This window comes from Rana temporaria, chromosome 5 (genome assembly GCF_905171775.1).
Source record: "Rana temporaria chromosome 5, aRanTem1.1, whole genome shotgun sequence".
NCBI classification, from domain to species: Eukaryota; Metazoa; Chordata; class Amphibia; order Anura; family Ranidae; genus Rana; species Rana temporaria.
Genome location: NC_053493.1, coordinates 91,890,223 through 91,911,590, shown reverse-complemented (window position 1 = coordinate 91,911,590; position 21,368 = coordinate 91,890,223). Strand labels below are relative to the sequence as shown.

At 46.1% G+C, this 21,368-nt stretch overlaps 1 protein-coding gene across 2 annotated transcripts in view; it reads right to left on the bottom strand.

Moving 5' to 3' along the window:
• NUP42 (nucleoporin 42) overlaps nucleotides 1–20,239 on the bottom strand; it is a 100,407-nt gene extending 80,168 nt beyond the window's left edge. Inside the window, exon 1 of one of the 2 annotated variants that reach the window (XM_040352849.1) lies at nucleotides 20,014–20,239. In XM_040352849.1, coding sequence (XP_040208783.1) covers nucleotides 20,014–20,140 — 127 coding nt within the window. In that variant the 5' untranslated portion in view covers nucleotides 20,141–20,239. The remainder of the gene's footprint in view (nucleotides 1–20,013) is intronic. The other variant, XM_040352847.1, reaches the window with a different exon arrangement.
• Nucleotides 20,240–21,368: the final 1,129 nt, after the last annotated feature.

Here is a 21,368-nt window from a genome sequence, read left to right as displayed (position 1 = left end):
TCTGTGTTTCCCAGATAGATCTGATTGTGCCAAACCCCATTTAACTGCAGCAATTGCGTCAGCATGACCAATGATGGTATATGGAGAACTGACGTCAGCTGTAATAAATAAGCTGTCGGGGGTGCATGTTAAAGATTCTAAAATTTGGATACACTGTTTTGCATCTCTCAAAAAAGACTTGGTTTTTGTAAAACAATGGGTTTCAAGAAAAAAAAAAAAAATATATATATACACTGACCGAATCTAAAGGAAACGGACTCAATGCCGTTTACTATGGGTCGCCCGGGCGGATGGGTTACATTTTTATGAACCTTGGGTAAAAAGTATATAACGGGCGTTTTACACGCCCTAGGGTCCAAATATTCAGCCTCCCTTTTCAAAAGGACTTTCTTTTTGGTTCCCTTTTTGACCAAGGTGGTGAGATCCTCTTTAAACTGAAAAATAGAATCACTTTTTAAGGGTTTATAGGTACTGACATCACTCAACCTATTAATTTCGTCTTGGTAGAACTGTTTAGATATCACAACCAGACCCCCCCCCCCCCTTTTATCTGATGGACGTATCACTAATTCCTTTTTGGACTCGAGTGATGCTATACCATTTTTAACAAAAAGAGGGTCTCTAGCTTTCCTAACTTTCATTTGATCCAAATGGCTTAGGACCATATTCTTGAACACATCTATATGTTTCGTGTCCAGATTGGAAGGGTTGAACACACTTTTAGTTCCAAGGTTGGAATGTGCACCAACTGGGATCAAAGAAGATCTTTCTGCAGGTTTCGACAAAAAATACTTCTTGATATTAAGAGTCCTAACAAACTTCGATATATTTACATATGTCTGGAACTTACTAAAGTTCCTGACCGGAGCGAATTTCAAACCTTGGTCTAAAACTCGCAATTCGTCGTCAGTCAAAGAGGTCCCACTGATATTAAAAATACCAGTGCATAGTGGGGTTTTGTCCTTTTTGACTGTTCTTCCAGCCCGTTTCCCTCTCTTTCTTTTCTTTTGCCCCCCCCCTGTTTCCAGTAGGAGTTGCAGATGGAGGGCCCCACCATTGGGGAGGGTTCAGCTAGCATACCGGTAAATTCAAACTTAATGTTTTTTCACATACATATAATACTATTTTGAATTATTAATATTATTTTGAACTATTAATATTAATTTACACTATACATGGTCTCTTAATTTTTGCGCTGATTGCACCCCTGTATTTTCCAATTGTTGCACCTTTCGCCTTTAGCAGCATTAATGGAGGTGTTCCAACCTCAGTGAGGTTTTTTCTAACTCCGCACCTACTACCTGTCCGGATGATATCTCTTCTCTGTTTAAGAAACTAGGCTTTTTGTTTGAGAAAAAGATTAAAAGCCTGGTGGGATATCACATCGTTCGAATAATATATTCGCAATGGATTTATACCTAGACCTCTAAGGTGGGATGTCCCGCCGAGCGATGGTTTAAATGATGAAGAATCCCTAAAGGAATGGTATGACTTTTTTAATAAAAAAAAAAAAGTCAAGAACTCATGGAATTCCTCTTGAGAAGAAAACAGAGAAAGATGAAATCATTAGAACATCAAATCTCTGATATTAAGATCAAAATGGAGACATATAAAAACCATTCAGATTTTTCTAAGTTTTCAGGAGAATTGAAAAATAAACTGATAAAATGGGATAACGATATACAAAACAAAAAGAAAGGCAAATATATTAGGGATTCTGGTGACTTTGTTCGGAAGGAGGTTTTTAAAAGGCAGGCCAATGCTGGACCTGCTGACCAGACTTTGAAGCCGACTCTCAACGATAGGACACCTTTGATCCCCAATACCCCTACCAATGTCTCCAGAACTCACATCCCGTATTATGACCATCAACCTAATCATCCATCTTATCCTCCAAGAGGACGTGGAGGTAAGGGTCGAGGGGGCAGAGGTAGGGGTAACCATTCCTCTCTTTCTCATGCAGCCCAACCCTATGATAACTTCCAATACAATGCGAATTATAGGGGCAAACCTAATTTTCCACCACCATCAAGAGGAGGTTATCCTCATAACAATGGATGGGGGGAGGATTATAATCACTATGGAAATTCTGTACCGGTTAACAATCGTTTTGCCCCTTTATCTAATAGAGACGAACCAGAGGTTTTTTTTTTAGGGAACCCTCCCCAATGGTGGGGCCCTCCATCTGCAACTCCTACTGGAAACAGGGGGGGGCAAAAGAAGAGAAAGAGAGGGAAACGGGCTGGAAGAAGAACAGTCAAAAAGGACAAAATCCCACTAGGCATTGGTATTTTTAATATCAGTGGGACCTCTTTGACTGACGACGAATTGCGAGTTTTAGACCAAGGTCTGAAATTCGCTCCGGTCAGGAACTTTAATAAGTTCCAGACATATGTAAATATATCGAAGTTTGTTAGGACTCTTAATATCAAGAGGTATTTTTTGTCGAAACCTGCAGAAAGATCTTCTTTGATCCCAGTTGGTGCACATTCCAACCTTAGAACTAAAAGTGTGTTCAACCCTTCCAATCTGGACACGAAACATATAGATGTGTTCAAGAATATGGTCCTAAGCCATTTGGATCAAATGAAAGTTAGGAAAGCTAGAGACCCTCTTTTTGTTAAAAATGGTATAGCATCACTCGAGTCCAAAAAGGAATTAGTCATACGTCCATCAGATAAAGGGGGGGGGGGGGGGTCTGGTTGTGATGTCTAAACAGTTCTACAAAGACGAAATGAATAGGTTATTGAGTGATGTCAGTACCTATAAACCCTTAAAAAGTGATCCTATTTTTCAGTTTAAAGAGGATCTCATCACCTTGGTCAAAAAGGGAACCAAAAAGAAAGTCCTTTTGAAAAGGGAGGCTGAATATTTGGACCCTAGGGCGTGTAGAACGCCCGTTATATACTTTTTACCCAAGGTCCATAAAAATGTAACCCCTCCGCCCGGGCGACCCATAGTAAACGCCATTGAGTCCGTTTCCTTTAGATTGGGTCAGTATATTGATTTTTTTTCTTGAAACCCATTGTTACGAAAACCAAGTCTTTTTTGAGAGATACAAAACAGTGTATCCAAATTTTAGAATCTTTAACATGCACCCCCGACCGCTTACTTATTACAGCTGACGTCAGTTCTCCATATACCATCATTGGTCATGCTGACGCAATTGCTGCAGTTAAATGGGGTTTGGCACAATGCGATCTATCTGGGAAACACAGAAAATTTCTTCTTCAATGTCTAGAATTTTGCCTGACAAAAAACTATTTCTGGTATGATGGAAGGTTTTATTTTCAAGTAATGGGCGTCGCTTTGGGGGCAAAATTTGCCCCCAGCGTCGCCAACTTGTTCATGGTGCTATGGGAAGAAGAGAATATCTTCAGAGACCCCCCCACCGAACAACTTAAGTGTTATAGACGTTATATCGATGATCTCGTCATGGTTTGGGAGGGGGATAGGTCTAGCCTAGAGGAATTTATGGTAAGGTTGAACAACAACACCCAGAATATCTCTCACGTGGAACATAGATGCCGAAAAGATGGTATTTCTTGATTTGGAAATTTTCAAGGAAGGGGATTGTTTCAATACTAGGAATCATTTCAAACCTTCTGACAGGAATAGGTACATTCCCTTAGGAAGTTGTCACCACCGTAACTGGCTGTGCAATATACCCAGAAGACAATTCATACTCTCAGGCGAAATTGTACCTCTGATACAGATTTATTTGCACAGTCCAAGATTTTGGCTGAAAGATTCCATCAAAAGGGGTACAATGGGGACACGATTGTAAATGAAGTGTCCAGAGTTGGTACCCTAAATAGAGCCGACCTCATTTCTGATTCAAACAAGCGGGGTAACAATGAAGGAAAATTTGAATGCAAAATAGTCCTTGATTAGAACATTCAGCACCGACAATTTGAAAAAATAATCAATAAACATTGGGAGGTTTTAAAAAACGATAAGATCCTAGGAACGATACTTCCTCCACGCCCCCTTTTCATTTACAGGAAGGCCCCCTATTTGAGAGACATTGTGGCCCCTGGGGTAATAGACCCTCCTGTGTTCAAGGAGAGCAGGATTTTTTCTTTTTTGTCTGGTTTTTATGCCTGTGGGCGATGCCAGACCTGTAAACAATGTAAGTTCAACCAGAAAAAAAACGTAAAGATTTTACCTCTTTTCCTACGATATCATATACCATAAAAAAATCTGATCACGTGCAACACAGTGGGTGTGGTCTATATGCTGGATTGCGATTGTGGACTCCAGTATATAGGCCGCACCTCACGACCTTTGGCCGTTAGTCGGTGAACATGTGAATAATATCAAAAGGGGACTACGTTGTCACAGTGTTTCTAGACATTTTCGACAGTGTCACGATAGAAATCCGAGATGTCTAAAATGTTGGGGCTTAGAGCCAGTCGATAGACACTGGAGAGGAGGTAACTATATCCGACACATCAGCCAAAGAGAATCCTTTTGGATTTTTGAGGCTAAAGTTCTTACCCCTGAAGGATTAAATGTCGACTTTGATTTAAATTGTTTTATTTCTAATAAATAGTTTTTATCAATTTATTGGGGGATTGGGATGTTTTTATATGTATTTTTGTATGAATTTTTTTCTTTGTAATTTTAACTTAATTTTAATATATTTATTTTAATTTTAATTTAGTATGTTGTATACTTAATCTATTTTATATCATTATGCACACTTAGATGTGCAATATGTGTATATTGTTTTAGCATTATTGTAAGTGGCTCTAAGGACGGTACCGAGCGGCTATTAATTGACATAAATAAATAGGAGCTATTCCTGCAATTTACTCTTTGACCACAAGATGGCGAGAGTTTGTCTTATTATTGATGCTATTTGTTCACCTTGTTTTACTGTTATTAAAGCGGTTCTCCACCCTAAAGTGAAGTCCTGCTGATCGTAACCCTCCCCCCCTCCGGTGTCACATTTGACACCTTTCAGGGGGGAGGGGGGGTGCAGATACCCGTCTAAAGACAGGTATTTGCACCCACTTCCGGCCCGGGCAAAAGACGGGCATTGCGTCACATCCCGTCGCCCCCCTGTTGTGTGCTGGGAACACTTGGCAACCAGCACACAGCGGGAGCCAATCGGCGGGCGTGGCGCGACTCGCGCATGCGCCGTAGGGAACCGGGCAGTGAAGACGGAGCGCTTCACTTCCTGGTTCCCTCAGCGTGAATGGAGGAGGGAGCAGAAGGGTGACGAGCGATCGCTCGTCCTCTGCTGCGGACACCGCTGGACTCCAGGACAGGTAAGTGTCCTAATATTAAAAGTCAGCAGCTGCAGCATTTGTAGCTGCTGGCTTTTAATATTTTTTTGGGCGGAACATCCGCTTTAAAGTTATCCATGAACTAGGCGGGACGTGCCGCCCAGCGTGTTCACGTCTTGTTAGGATCGTTACCGAGGCAACGGCATCTTATTTATAGGCCAGCGCGTGACGTTTCAGGCTCTGCCCCGCTGAGGAAGTTGTAACAACGCAACGCGTTCGGGGGATAGGAGCCTGAATCTCTGTCGCTTGCTGCCGTCCTGAAGAGCCTAACCATCCGATCGTGTTAACCGTCTGATTTGATGCCCTGGCTTTATTTCTATGCCTGATGTTATTTGGCTAAATGTGAGTAGCCTGAGTTTTTATACACTATTAAATTATTCAATGTCCAGCGGAAGCTCTTAGATCTGTGATTTCTTTTTCCATGTCTGGATCCATGTGTATGGCTGATATTTGAGAAATTGAATTACCATCTTGCTGTCCGGCCTGTTTTGTTGGCATACCTGCTTTACTGACCATCTGGTAACACAGTGGTCTAATGCTGAGGTGAGAGTACCCATCTTTCACTGGTGGAGGGATCACTTATAAGTTTTGGTGTGTTCAATCTCACGTGATGAATCCTTGGAAGTATCCGATTGGATTCCCAATCCTTTGGACTTTATTGATTTTCACTTAATTATTTATTTTTGGTTTTGCGCTGCACTATTTTTTCTATATACTGTATCTTTTTTGGATTTTGTGAATGTCCTTTTGTGTTCAGCTAGCATACCGGTGAATTCAAACTTAATGTTTTTTCACATACATATAATACCATTTTGAATTATTAATCGTATTTTGAACTATTAATATTAATTTACACTATACATGGTCTCTTAATTTTTGCGCTGATTGCACCCATGTATTTTTCAATGAAATATGAACAAAAGCATATCCTTCTATAGTGTGTACATGTCTCAATTAGGAGCATTAAAGTATACTGTATTTATCGGCGTATACCGCGCACTTTTTTCCCCTTAAAATAAGGGGGAAATCGTGGGTGCGCGATATACGCCGATACCCGCGCTCAGTTTGAAGCCCCAGCCGACATATACCGAGCGCAGTACACTGGGGTACATTCGGCCAGGCTCGGCTTCGCTTGTGGTCACGCTCTGATGTTTATGCGCGAGAAGCCGAGCGTGGCCGAATGTGCCCGAGTGTACTGCGCTCAGTATATGTCGTGGAGGCTTCAAACTGAGCGTGGGAAGCGGGGATTCGACTCAGAAACAACGCGGGAGAACACCACAGAGGCCGCGGACAGACGCCGGACCGGACAAGGACGCCGGGCAAGACACCAAAACTGTAAGCAATAAAATGTTTTTTTTTCCACAGGTTGCGGGGTGCGCGCTATACGCCGGAGCGCGCAATACACCGACAAATACGGTAACTAAAGGCAAAAACTTTTTTTTAAGCTCTGGATAGAGTGGAGAGAGATTAGACCCGTCAGTTGTTATTGCTGTCTGTGCCCCCGTTAGGGAGATTCTCCATCTCTATTTGTCCTGAAAATCCCAAACTTTGGGTTGGCCCCAGAAAAGTAATAGAGGGGAAATCTTCCAATGGAGACACTAGTTCTGGTGACCTGGTGGTCCCCAAGAAATTCCCTTAATTTGCAGAGATTTCCCCTCACTTCCTGTTTAACTATGAGACAGGAAGTGAAGGGAAATCTTTGCAATGGGACACAGATGGCAGAAAAAAAAAAAAAAAATCTGACAGGGGTTATAACCCTTCCTTACTCTATCCAAAATGAAAAGAAAAGTTTTGCCTATAATTCTACTTTAAGTGTCATTTCTGTCAGCTGCCTTATTCTTCTGTTATCAGCATGGACACATTTTCCTAACACTAGTTGGCCGATTATTGTTTAGATTAATAACGTTAAAAAAAAATTGCAGCGATTTGCATTTTTTTTTTGCCCAATTTGTTGTTGGGCAGATTAAAAAACACAAATTGCCTCAAAAAAAATGCATTACATGCTTTTCTGCAGCTTCTCCATTGAAGTATATTGAACCAAAAAAACAAAATGGCACCGTTTTGCGTAAAAAAAAGTCCTTGCCCTTTCCAAATGGGCAGCAGCTGAAAAAAAAATCATGGATGTGAACGTGTCCCATAGGAAAACATGTAAATGAACTGTAGTGTTTCTGAAAAAATGAACAAAAAAAAAAATACAGAGGTGTGACCCCGGCCTGAGAGGTTTAGTAACATAATGGGGGGTTAAAAAAAAAAACGAAAATTAGTACAAAAAGAGCAAATAATTGCTACTGTAAGGGGTTAATTTTTTACTGTTGGACAGTGAAAGTAATATTTACAGTAGCGATTTGCTCTTTTTGTACTATAAAGGTCTAATTTTAGTTTTTTTTTTTTTTTTTTTTTTTAACCCCATTATGTTACTGGGCGATTAATTGATTATGAAAATGGTAATCGATTAATTTAATAATCGATTAGTTGTTTCGTCCCTACCTAACACCAAGGGAAAGAAGGTGACAGGGAAGGGATCTCCAGCACATTGACAGGCTCAGCTCTGTTCCTGTATGAGGGGGAACTCTTAGATCTCTCCTCACTGAGCTCTGCAGAGTGTCATTTCAGCTCTCCACCCCATTTTTTCCTGACAGTTCAGACAAGCTTTATAAATTCTGCACGTTTAACAGATATAGAAAATAGAAGACAGCAGATAAACAGGCACAACTTATTAAGGTTGCAACGGATCAAAAAACTCACGGTTCGGATCGTTCCTTGGATCAGAGTCATGGATCAGGTTATTTTTTCGGTCCACCACATCTCCCCCACCCCCACTGTAATGTCCACATCTCCCCCACCCCCACTGTAATGGCCACATCTCCCCCACTGTAATGTCCACATCTCCCCCACCCACACTGTAATGTCCACATCTCCCCTACTGTAATGTCCACATCTCCCCCACCCCCACTGTAATGTCCACATCTCCCACGTCAGCGCGCCGCTCTGGAGAGCTCACCTAGGCCGCCGCCGGGTGTACCAAGATGGCCGCCACTCTGGAGCTAAGGCCGAAGCCGCAGCCAGTCACTTCACTGGGTACACGGAAGGGTTTTCAACCACTGGTAAAAGTAAAAGCATACGGCATGCCACTTAGATCCAGAAAGTGAAACAAATCCATAACCCCACATGTAACCTGGTGCTGTTGAAGAGGAACCATCTATGCCGCCTGTGGCCACCAGGTGACTAAAGGAAGGGAGAATGGATAAGGTAGCTGGGAGAAGTGTTGATGGTGGATTGTATGCTTCCTCATAACCAGGAAGGACCACTGAACAACCCTAGTAACGCTGGACCAGTAGTGACGTCACACCAACTACACCCCTGAACTGTATGGACTGTGCTGGAAGGGTGCAAACAGTCTTGGTCTCCAGAGGAAGGTTTCAAGGCTCTGCCCCTTTTTCAAGCCCCTGGTTCTGGTTGGCGAGGAATTCTGTGACCTTATACATAACTGATTAGTTTCCCACAAACTACATTGCCACCCATGTATGTATTTTTAGTGACTTGTACCATATACCCACCTTTCGTTATATGCCCCACACAGCTGAGTGCGCTGAACTATTTCTTTTGCGTTTTTGCATTTCCAGGACTCGTTGGTACATGCTCTAGCGGCACCAGCCCATGTGGACGTTTTATTTGCATTTGTGGTCATATGGATCATTTATTTCATTATCACCGAGTCCAGTTTAGGACAACATTGTCTCATTGGGGTGAGATTTTTCTTGCCCTTTCAATACATTGCTTTAGCGCCATGCAGTGGTTTGTATCATTTACAAAGAAGAAAATCAATACTGGACTATTTGTAATTGAGGAGAATTATCCATTGGGGACAGTGACGACTGTCATAGGAGTGTTTTCCCTCACTTTAACCACTTAAGCCCCGGACCTTTAGGCAGCTAAATGCCCAGGCCAGGTTTTGCGATTCGGCACTGCGTCGCTTTAACAGACAATTGCGCGGTCGTGCGACGTGGCTCCCAAACAAAATTGACCTCCTTTTTTTCCCCACAAATAGAGCTTTCTTTTGGTGGTATTTGATCACCTCTGCAGTTTTTATTTTTTGCGCTATAAACAAAAATAGAGCGACAATTTTGAAAAAAATGCAATATTTTTTACTTTTTGCTATAATAAATATCCACCAAAAACATATATAAATTTTTTTTTTTTTCCCTCAGTTTAGGCCGATACGTATTCTTCTACCTATTTTTGGTAAAAAAATAAATGAAATAAAAAAATCGCAATAAGCGTTTATCGATTGGTTTGCGCAAAATTTATAGCGTTTACAAAATAGGGGATAGTTTTATTGCATTTTTATTATTATTATTATTTTTTTTACTACTAATTGCGGCGATCAGCAATTTTTTTCGTGACTGCGACATTATGGCGGACACTTCGGACAATTTTGACACATTTTTGTGACCATTGTCATTTTCACAGCAAAAAATGCATTTAAATTGCATTGTTTATTGTGAAAATGACAGTTGCCGTTTGGGAGTTAACCACAGGGGGCGCTGAAGGAGTTCAGCTTCACCTAGTGTGTGTTTACAACAGTAGGGGGGTGTGGCTGTAGGTCTGATGTCATCTATCGAGTCTCCCTATAAAAGAGATGACTCAATCGATGCAGCCGCCACAGTGAAGCACGGGGAAGCCGTGTTTACATACGGCTCTCCCCGTTCTTCAGCTCCGGGGAGCGATCGCGAGGGGGCGGCTAGAAACTAATAGCCGTGCCCTTGTCCCGGATCGCTCCCCGCGGGTTACCGACCGCCGCATGTACCGGGGGGGTTCCCGATCGGACCCCCGACCCGCGGAATGGCGGGGACGTACATGTACGCCCATATGCCTGTACGTGCCATTCTGTGAACGGGGTGAACATGCGGCAGCCGTTAACCGGTTAAAGATATTTCTCTCACTTCCAGTTGCATCTACAAGACAGGCAAGTAAGGCTCCATTCACACTAGTGCGACTCCAAAGTCACATGATTTCCAGTGCAACATTGAGGCGATTTTACACTCTCTGACACTCAAGTCATATGAAAGTAGTGCAGGAACCTTTTCTTAGTCGCACTGATCACAACGGGTGCCATTGAAAATCAAGGGGCTGCGAATCGTCGCATGACAAGTCTCACTAATGTGAACGGAGCTTAACCACTAGAGTACCGGGCCATCGTCAAATGACGGCTCCACGGTTACTCTGAAAATTCAACAGGACGTCATTTGACATCCTGTATTCTTGCGGCCACTGGGGGGCGCGCGAGCGCGCCGGCGGCAGCGCGCGCGCGCCCGGCGCGTCCCCGAGATGCCGATGCGCGTGCCTGGCGGTCGCGATGTCCGCCAGGCACTCGGAATCGGCGGCTACAGGGACAAGACGTGGAGCTCTGTGTGTAAACACAGAGCTCCACGTCCTGTCAGGGGAGAGAGGAGACGGATCTGTGTCCCTTGTACATAGGGACACAGATCGGTCACCTCCCCCAGTCACCCCCCTTTCCCCACAGTTAGAACACAATTTAGGTATACATATTAACCCCTCCCTCACCCCCTAGTGTTAACCCCTTGAATGCCAGTCACATTTATACAGTAATTAGTGCATATTTATCGCATTAATCGCTGTATAAATGTGAATGGCGCCAAAAACGTGTCAAAAGTGTCCGATGTGTTCGCCGCAATGTCACGGTGACAGTAAAAAAAACGCAAATCGCCGCCAATACTAGTAAAAAAATTAATAAAATAAAAATGCCATAAATCTATCAGCTATTTTGTAAACGCTATAACTTTTGCGCAAACCAATCAATATATGATCATTGCGATTTTTTTTACCAAAAATATGTAGAAGAATACATATCGGCCTAAACTGAGGAAAAAAAACGTTTTTTTTTTTAAAAAATTGTGATATTTATTAAATAAAAAAGTAAAAAATAGTGTTTTTTTTTTAAATTGTCACTCTTCTTTTGTTTATAGCGCAAAAAATAAAAACCGCAGAGGTGATCAAATACCACCAAAAGAAAGCTCTATTTGTGGGAACAAAATGATAAAAAAATTGTTTGGGTACAGTGTAGCACGACCGCGCAATTGTCATTCAAAGTGCGACAGTGCTGAAAGCTGAAAATTGGCTTGGGCAGGAAGGGGCGTAAGTGCCCAGTATGGAAGTGGTTAAATCGCCAACAAGAGGCAAAATTACAATAAAATTTGACCCCAGTCTGAGCAAACTTTACATGAAAAATAAGCCTACCTGTTCCTCCGGGGGAGAAGACTCCTTCAATGAACCCTTCCTTTCTTTACAATCACTCAGCCCTCTTCCCAACTACTCCTCAAATAACTTTAACCCATCGTCAAATGTAGAGGTCGACCGATATATAGGCAGGCAGATATATCAGCCGATATTTGGCCATTTTGGAGAAATCGGCATCGGCCGATTTTTATCCAAATTAGGCCGATATTTAACCTGCCCGCTAGTGGTGCATCGGATCACCGTTCATCCGTGATCCGAAAGTGTCACCCCTTTCGAATCGGCGTGCTATGTGATCCGTGGTTTGCCGCCGCGGCCATAGCATTAGGAAAGGCCGTGGCTTCGGCCTCTGAGCCGTGGCCATCTTGGTACACCCCGCGGCGGCCATCCTCTCTGTTTACACCCACAGAGGAGGAGGAGCCCGCGCTCGAGTTACATACACGCCACTGTCTGAGGTCTGTAAGGGGGACTGGGGGTCTGCACTAAGGGGTTACTGTCTGTACTACTGGGGGGGGGGGGGTGTCTGTACTGAGAGGGGGGGTAGTACAGACACCCCCCCCTCTCTCAGTACAGACACCCCCCCCCTCTCTCAGTACAGACACCCCCCCCCCTCTCTCAGTACAGACACCCCCCCCTCTCTCAGTACAGACACCCCCCCCTCTCTCAGTACAGACACCCCCCCCTCTCTCAGTACAGACACCCCCCCCCTCTCAGTACAGACACCCCCCCCCTCTCAGTACAGACACCCCCCCCCTCTCTCAGTACAGACACCCCCCCCCTCTCTCAGTACAGACACCCCCCCCCCCTCTCTCAGTACAGACACCCCCCCCCCCTCTCTCAGTACAGACACCCCCCCCCTCTCTCAGTACAGACACCCCCCCCCCCTCTCTCAGTACAGACACCCCCCCCCTCTCTCTCAGTACAGACACCACCCCCCCCCCTCTCAGTACAGACACCCCCCCCCTCTCTCAGTACAGACACCCCCCCCCCTCTCTCAGTACAGACACCCCCCCCCTCTCTCAGTACAGACACCCCCCACCCCTCTCTCAGTACAGACAGAGGGTGGGGGTGTCTGTACTGAGAGGGGGGGGGGGGGGGGGGTGTCTGCGGGGGTATTCATTATCAACTGCGGTATCCGTTTCTCCAAGGCCACATTCACATGGGTGTAAGGCCCCTTTCACACTTGTGCGACTTGAGACTGAAAAATCACATGACAAGTCGTATCCAATGAGTACCATTCATATCTGTGCAACTTCAAAGTAGTCCCTGCACTATGATGGTCCAGCTTTGATGCGACTTGCGGTCTTCAAGTCGTGTCGAAAAAATAATAATAATCATTTTGTCAAAAATCGTGCGACTTTCAGGTTGCACAAGTGTGAAAGGGGCCTTATACAATGTACACACATGCAAGGGCTGTGTTTGCTGCATAGGTGTTCCACACGTCTCTGTGCAGGACGTCCCATTATTGTCAATTGAGGTGCAGCGGCTGCATGGACACAACTGTCTGCATTCATAGCCTTGCATGGAACACCTGTGTATTCCACTGCAGGCAAACACCGCCCTCACATGGTCGTGAACTGTAGTACGCTTGTGTGAACGAGGCTTAGGGCTTGTAAGTGGGGGGTGGGGATAAAAGAATGCGGTTAAGCTGCATTCTGCTCCCCCCTGGAACTAAACCCTCCTATCTTTTTTTTTTTGCCAAGGAAGCTGCCATCTTAGCCTCGGTTTGATCTGAAACGCCCATGGTGCTGCACATGTGGTCAGTTATGATGCCAGCCATTTGATGGTTTGGTTAAAAGCACAAGCAAATGTGACAGTTAGGAATGTAACTGTTTTTAGAAACGATTAAACTGATAGGCTTAGTTCTACTTAAGGGCTCTTTCACACGTCCGTTCCGTTCTTTGGACGTCCGTTAACGGACCGCAATGCTTCCCTATGGGTTAACGTCCGTTAGCGGATGAGCATCCGCTAACGTCCGTTAGCATCCGTCTGCGTTAAGTTCCGTTTTTTTGGACGGAAGAAAACCCTATTTTTCTTCCGTCAAAAAAACGGAACGGACGAAAAACGGATGATCCGTTTACCATCCGATCCGCTAACGCCGTGTGCGGCATTTGGTATGAATCCTGAGGGGGAAGTCCCCGCCGGATTTTAAATAAAAATCCGGCATGGGTTCCCCCCCCTCGGGAGCATACCGGGCCCTTAGGTCTGGTATGGGTTGCAAGGAGACCCCCCTACGCCGAAAAAACGGCGTAGGGGGTCCCCCTACAATCCATACCAGACCCGTATCCAAAGCACGCTACCCGGCCGGCCAGGAAAGGAGTGGGGACGAGCGAGCGCCCCCCCCCCTCCTGAGCCGTACCGGGCTGCATGCCCTCAACATGGGGGGGTTGGATGCTCTGGGGCAGGGGGGGCGCACTGCGGCCCCCCCACCCCAGAGCACCCTGTCCCCATGTTGATGAGGACAGGGCCCCTTCCCGACAACCCTGGCCGTTGGTTGTCGGGGTATGCGGGCGGGAGGCTTATTGGGATCCCCCTTTAATAAGGGGGCCTCCAGATACCAGCCCCCCACCCTAAGTGAATGGATACGGGGTACATCGTACCCCTACCCATTCACCTGGAGGCAAAAAGTTAAAGTTAATAAACACTACACAAGGGTTTTTTAAAATATTTTATTAGTCTGCTCCGGAGGCCCCCCCCTGTCTTCTTTATTAGCTCTTTCACCAGGGGGGGGGGCTTCTTCTTTGACGTCTTCGGGTGGGGGCCGCTCTTCTTCGCCGCCGTCAGGTTTCCTCCGACGTCTTCGGCGGGGGGTGGTGTGCTTCTTCTGCCGCTATCCGGGGGTCTTCTTCTATGTTTGCCGCTCTCCGCTGTTGACTCGGCGCACCCCGGTTCTTCCTCCCGCTGTCCGGTGCCTTCTCCTTCAGCGCTGAACGTCTTCTTCGGTGCTGTGACGTCGTCTTCTTCTTCTTCTCCCGATGTTGACACGTCGCCTCTTCTCGCTGCAATGACTGGTACGCGGCTTGCATCTCACTTATATAGGCCTCACAGTCCCATCATGCTCCGGTACCTACCCACGTGGGTAGGTATGGAGCATGATGGGACTGTGAGGCCTATATAAGTAAGATGCAAGCCGCGCACCCGTCATTGCAGCGAGAAGAGGCGACGTGTCAACATCGGGAGAAGAGAAGAAGAAGACGTCACAGCACGGAAGAAGAAGACGTTCAGCGCTGAAGGAGAAGGCACCGGACAGCGGGAGGAAGAACCGGGGTGCGCCGAGTCAACAGCGGAGAGCGGCAAACATGGAAGAAGACCCCCGGAGAGCGGAGAAGACCCCCGGATAGCGGAAGAAGAAGCACACCACCCCCCGCTGAAGACGTCGGAGGAAACCCGCCGGGGGGGCGCTTTTATAAAAGCGACCCCCCCCGGCGGTGGAAGAGAACCAGACGGCGGCGAAGAAGAGCGGCCCCCACCCGAAGACGTCAAAGAAGAAGCCCCCCCCCCTGGTGAAAGAGCTAATAAAGAAGACAGGGGGGGGCCTCCGGAGCAGACTAATAAAATATTTTAAAAACTCTTGTGTCGTGTTTATTAACTTTAACTTTTTGCCTCCAGGTGAATGGGTAGGGGTACGATGTACCCCATATCCATTCACTTAGGGTGGGGGGCCGGTATCTGGGGGCCCCCTTATTAAAGGGGGCTCCCAGATTCCGATAAGCCTCCCGCCCGCATACCCCGACAACCAACGGCCAGGGTTGTCATGAAGGGGCCCTGTCCTCATCAACATGGGGACAGGGTGCTGTGGGGGGGGGCGCAGTGCGCCGCCCCAGAGCACCCAACCCCCCCCCCCCCCCCATGTTGAGGGCATGCAGCCCGGTACGGCTCAGGAGGGGGGGGGCGCTTGCTCGTCCCCCCTCCTTTCCTGGCCGGCCGGGTAGCGTGCTTTGGATACGGGTCTGGTATGGATTGTAGGGGGACCCCTACGCCGTTTTTTCGGGGGGGGGGGGGGGGGGGGTCGTCTCCCTACAACCCATACCAGACCTAAGGGCCCGGTATGCTCCTGAGGGGGGAACCCAATGCCGGATTTTTATTTAAAATCTGGCGGGACTTTCCCCTCAGGATTCATACCAAACGCCGCACACGTGTAGAATTGGCGGGAATCCAAGTCGGATCTCCTGTCGCTTCTATGACGTGCTTGCTGGAATGTGCTTTTACTATTCCAGCGAGTGCGAGATGTCGGCACCCTGTCGCCGAGAATCAGCGCGATGCCGTCGTGCTAAAAACACATTCTCGGCGGCAGGCACTGTATGTAAAAAGCCCCCCCAAAAAAAAAAACGGATGAAAAAACTGATGGAAAAACTGATGGAAAAAAAAACTGATCTAAAAAACTGAACTGACGTGTGAAAGAGCCCTTAAGCGGAGGTTCACCCTCAAAATGAACTTTCCAGCATCCTTAAAGCGGAAGTAAACCCATCAATTTAACGGTTTGAAAAAGCAGTTACATTCCTGGCATGCCAACTGTCACATTGGTTGTGCTCTCAAGTTAAAAAAAAAAAAAAAAAAAAAAACACACAGCATACTGCAGATGTTAGCAGTATGCTACAGCCAATGTCAAAAAGTGGATTTTTGGGTGAACCTCCACTTTAAGCTTGGGTTCATAAATATGCGTGTAGAAATCACACTGCGATTCTGCAATGAGATTGTGTGTGAATACCTTTCCTGAGACTTAGGATCTGACTTTCAGACCCAAAGTCGCAGGACATGTGAAACGCCATGCATTTCTATGAGAGCCGTTCCAATTGACACTACTGAAGTCACTCCAACTTCAGAAAAGGTTCCCGTGTTCTGTCAGATTAGGGAACGAAAGAGACAATATGTCGCGGCCATCTTGCTACACTCCACACCCGTCTGCAGTAAGCATACAGTCAGAAGGCGGCAAGCGGGCATCTTTTTACACCCACTGAAGTCTTGCATTTCACACTTATTTTTACCAGTAAACTGACTTTATATAGTAAAATACGTTATTTAGAAATCTGGGACAGTGTTTTTATGTTGAATCCGAAATGCAGCGGCAAGCCTGCTGATCTTACAGGTTTGCTAATCTGACAGAACACGGCTGCTTTTACAACTTAACATCACAACAGTCTGACAGATTTAGAAATCCTGAATTTCACTATATAAGCTCAGTTTAGTGGTATAAATAAGTGTGAAATGCAAGACTCCGGTGGGTGTAACAAGATGTCCACTTGCCGACTTGTGACTGCAGGCTTACTATGGACAAGTGCGGGGTGTACCAAGGTTTGAATGAAAGAAAGGGCTGGGACAGCCGCACTCCAAAAAAACTTCTTTTAATAAAAATGGATCAAAAAATACATGCCACGGCCAAAGACAGAACAAAAAAGCTGACACGTTTCGCACTGTATCTCAGTGTGCAAACAGTAAAATGAGAGAATAAATACCTTACAACACAATGAGTGGGAGGGGGCTCTGAAAACAATTGAGTTAATCAGAGTCTCCTGTGAATTTGGGTGTGTCTCAACAGGTGATCAAAGAGTGTCTCATACAAACCCATCATGGGTAAACAATCATTAAATAAAATGATGGTTTGTGTGTGTTGAACCAAAAAGTAAGAAACAAAAAGAAAAAAATGAATAAATAAATAAAAAAGGGTAAAAAGTGAAAGCGTATATATGTATGGGAGAGAGAGTGCAAAGAAGTGTGTGAGAAGATTTGATATGAAAAAAAAAAAGGGGGGGGGGGGAGGAAAAATAAAATGAAATAAAATAAGAAAAATAAAATGTGTAAATAGGTGAAAGATGAATGAAATGATGAAAAAATATATACAAGCAAAAAAATGAAAAAGTGTGTATGAATGGCTGAAGGAAAAATGGTAAATAATGAATGAGATGTGTATATCTAGGTGAAAGTGAGACCACTAAGATAGGGAAAGGGAAAGAAAAGAAGGAGAAATGAAAAAAGGAAGTCGTGAAAAGGGAGGGGAAGGGGGAAGAGGGGGACGGGAAGTGAATGCATACAGGGGGGGGGGGGGGTAACTCCACGAGGTGTACCAAGATGGCCACGATGGAACGTCACTTCTGTTACCAGATCTGACGGAACACCTTCACTACTTAGATCTGACTTTGAGACGGCTTCAGTGCCAGAGAGTGTAAAAGTCTCATCAACGTCACTTCAGAGCCCTATCCAAGTCAGACTCCAAAGTTGCACTGAAAATATTGTGAATTGAGCCGGATCCCTGGTTCACATTGATGTGATTTGACATGCCAAATCAGTGGCAATTGCTGGCAATGGCAGCATCCGAATCGGTGTACTAATTTTGACGATTTCAGGGTGCGATTTCCATTGACATTGAGCAGAAACCCACACAGATGTCTCTAAAATCGCCCCCGAAGTCGAGACTGACATGCAATGAAAGTGTGGGAGTTCAGCTGAACTCGCACAATTACGTTCCTGCAGTCAGTGTGAACCCGGGCTTAATGCGAATTTACCACTGATGTGATTTTCAATCTGTCTTTCTGCACTGTGCAAAACGCTCCCGCTGGCTACTATGTGAAAATCCCTCCCGCTGGCTGCTGCATGCAAATCGCTCCCCACTGGCTGCTGCATGCAAATCGCTCCCCGCTGGCTGCTGCATGCAAATCGCTCCCCGCTGGCTGCTGCATGCAAATCGCTCCCCGCTGGCTGCTGCATGCAAATCGCTCCCCGCTGGCTGCTGCATGCAAATCGCTCCCCGCTGGCTGCTGCATGCAAATCGCTCCCCGCTGGCTGCTGCATGCAAATCGCTCCCCGCTGGCTGCTGCATGCAAATCGCTCCCCGCTGGCTGCTGCATGCAAATCGCTCCCCGCTGGCTGCTGCATGCAAATTGCTCCCCGCTGGCTGCTGCATGCAAATCGCTCCCCGCTGGCATCCAAAAAATGGATGTGAACGTCAAAGGTATGTGAACACTTATCTTCGAATGGCACCAAGCTCTATGCCTTGTGAGTTTGGAATGTACATCTTTTGCAGAAAGGACCTTTTTTTGCAATCACATTCAAAACGCAAACCGTGAGCATCGCATCTGTGTGACGCACATCAATTGAAATGCGAATCTGTGTGTTTGAAAATGCAAATACAAATCACATATGTATGAACCGGAGCTGCGAAGGCAGTGGACAGGGGAGTACACATACCACGGTCACAGCGCTTTGCTTTATAGCAAGATTTATGCCCGATATTTACCCAGCGGGCAGTATGGGGAGACAATGCAGCTTCTTTTAGGAGAGCAGTCACCAGCACATGGGACACGTCTCTCTCAATGTAAGTAAAGTCCCTTGTGCCGATTTAAAAAAAGAAACATAAATTAGAACTAAAGTCAAGAATACTCCGGTATTCTCCAATCATCCAATGTTGGCATCTTGTCCCCAGATTCTACTGGGTACCGATCTCCAGCTGTCATTCATCCTGGTACATTGCATTAATGAGCCTGTCTGTTAGAGAGATTTCCCCTCCTGCTGACAATAATGTCACTATACAGGAAGTGAGGGGAAATCTGCACCAGGAACAGATATAAAGATCGGACTGTCTGGTGCCCTAATCTACTACAGAGAAGTATCTCTAGGTCTGTCAGTGGCTGAGTCCCCTCACCTCTGGTCTGGTGGAAATGAGAGAAAATCTCTGGATTGGAGCCCCATAACAATACATTACAATGGCGGTGCGTCCATAGAAGGCGCAGGAGCGCCGCCCCTTTCTCTCTCCTGCACCACTGATCAACAATACATAGATTCATGCATTGCATGAATCCATGTATTGTTGCTGCCACCCATTATTCAGATGGCCGGCCCCCTGGTGAGTGCCAGCCATCTGAATAATGGTGGCTGGTTGGCTTTGGAAGTGTCTATCAAATACTGCCAGCGGCTCTGGCAGCATTTTACAGGGCACAGTGGCGACAATTGATGGGCACCGTGGCGACAATTGATGGGCACCGTGGCTGCGGTTGACATGGCACAGTGGCGACAATTGATGCGCACCGTGGCAACAATTGATGGGCACCGTGGCGACAATTGATGGGCACTGTGGCTGCAGTTGGCATGGCAGTGGCAACAATTGATGGGCACAGTGGCAGCGCTTGATGGCACAGTATTGACAATTCATGGGCACAGTGGCTGCGTTTGATGGCAGGGCACAGTGGCTGCGTTTGATGGGCACAGTGGCTGCGTTTGTTTTGTTTGCACCCCCCTAAGAATTTTGAGCACCAGCCGCCACTACATTAACCCTTCCACTCTCTGCTCAGACTAAGCTGTGGCAGGGTGACAACGCCGCTCTCATATCACAGCAGGAAGAAGAGTTGTCACACTGTTGGTGACACTGAAAGGGAAAACACGTAAAAAACCCTGTATTATAGGAGGACTCGGGCGGTGTGATACCGGCCCTCAGGCCCCGGGCGGAATACACGGACCCCCCCATCCCTCTCACCTGGGGGCTGCTGGTGGTAGCGGCTCTGTTGCTCCTGCCGTCCGCCTCCTCCTCCTCTAGGATGTTCGTTCCAACATCGATCTCCATACCGGCACCGGCCCTGCAGGAAAAAGTTACAGATGACCATCGTGGCCGTGCCGCTATCTGCCACCGATCACCTCAACCGAGCCTTTACTACCGGACTGTTTAGTTTACACTGCATGTGCGCGGAGGAAGTGACGTTGTGGAGGGCGGGGCCAACCGTGCGTGACTGCGTGGTGTCAGTGAAAGCCAACAGAGTGTGTGTGTGTGGCAGAGTGAAGGGAAACTCAATCTGTGCCCACTGGGTAGTGTTGAGTGCAATGTGTATGGTGGGGCGAGGTCGGGGTGTTGGGGGAGTGGAGTGCGGGACAGTGGGGTTCACCTTTACCTGGGTCAGTCCTCCACTACCCCTAGCACCTCCAATTGTGCACACTATTATCAGATCCCCCATAACACAATAGCAGACTTCCTACACTTATGTGCTGCATCTTACACAAGTAATGGGCCGCCCTCCACAAATGCCTTTCCACATTGCTTTCTTCTATCCCCCAAACAATATCCGTCACACATCTAATCGCTGGACCAACACACAGGAAAGGAACACGCAGGTGATTTTCGGTAAATCATTAGTGATGAATCTGTAGTGTATAACAATGGAACGAGTGGCTCCCTGTGGTGTGAGCTGCACAACTAGTAATTATTGACATAAGATTCAGTGAGTAGCAGCTACACGTATCTTACATCACAGGGACCCATGAAATGCTACTCTTGGTCATATACTGTATCTTTAGCAATTTTAGTACAGCGATTGAGACAATAAATGACTCTCCCTGTCCCCTGTATGTACGAGTGTTGTATTGTTACTGTTTTGTCACTTGCCTCCAACCATTGTGGTCACTGAATGGAATGGAAAGAATACACAACATCAAAGAAACATGTCAGGTTTTTTTTGGGTATATAAAAAGAGTTGTTTACTTTTTACCTAAGTTTGATCATACAATTTTATATGTATTTAACCACTTGCTTACTGGGCACTTAAACCCCCTTCCTGCCCAGGCCAATTTTCAGCTTTCAGCACTGTCACGCTTTGAATGACAATTGCGCGGTCGTGTGACCTGGCACCCAAACAAAATTGGCGTCCTTTTTTTCCCACAAATAGAGCTTTCTTTATGATTTTTTTTTACTAGTAATGGCAGCAATCTGCGATTTTTGTCAGGACTGCGACATTATGGCGGACACATAGGACACTTTTGACAAATTTTTTGGACCATTCACATTTATACAGCGAACAGTGCTCTAAAATTGCACTGGTAACTGTATAAATTTGACTGGCA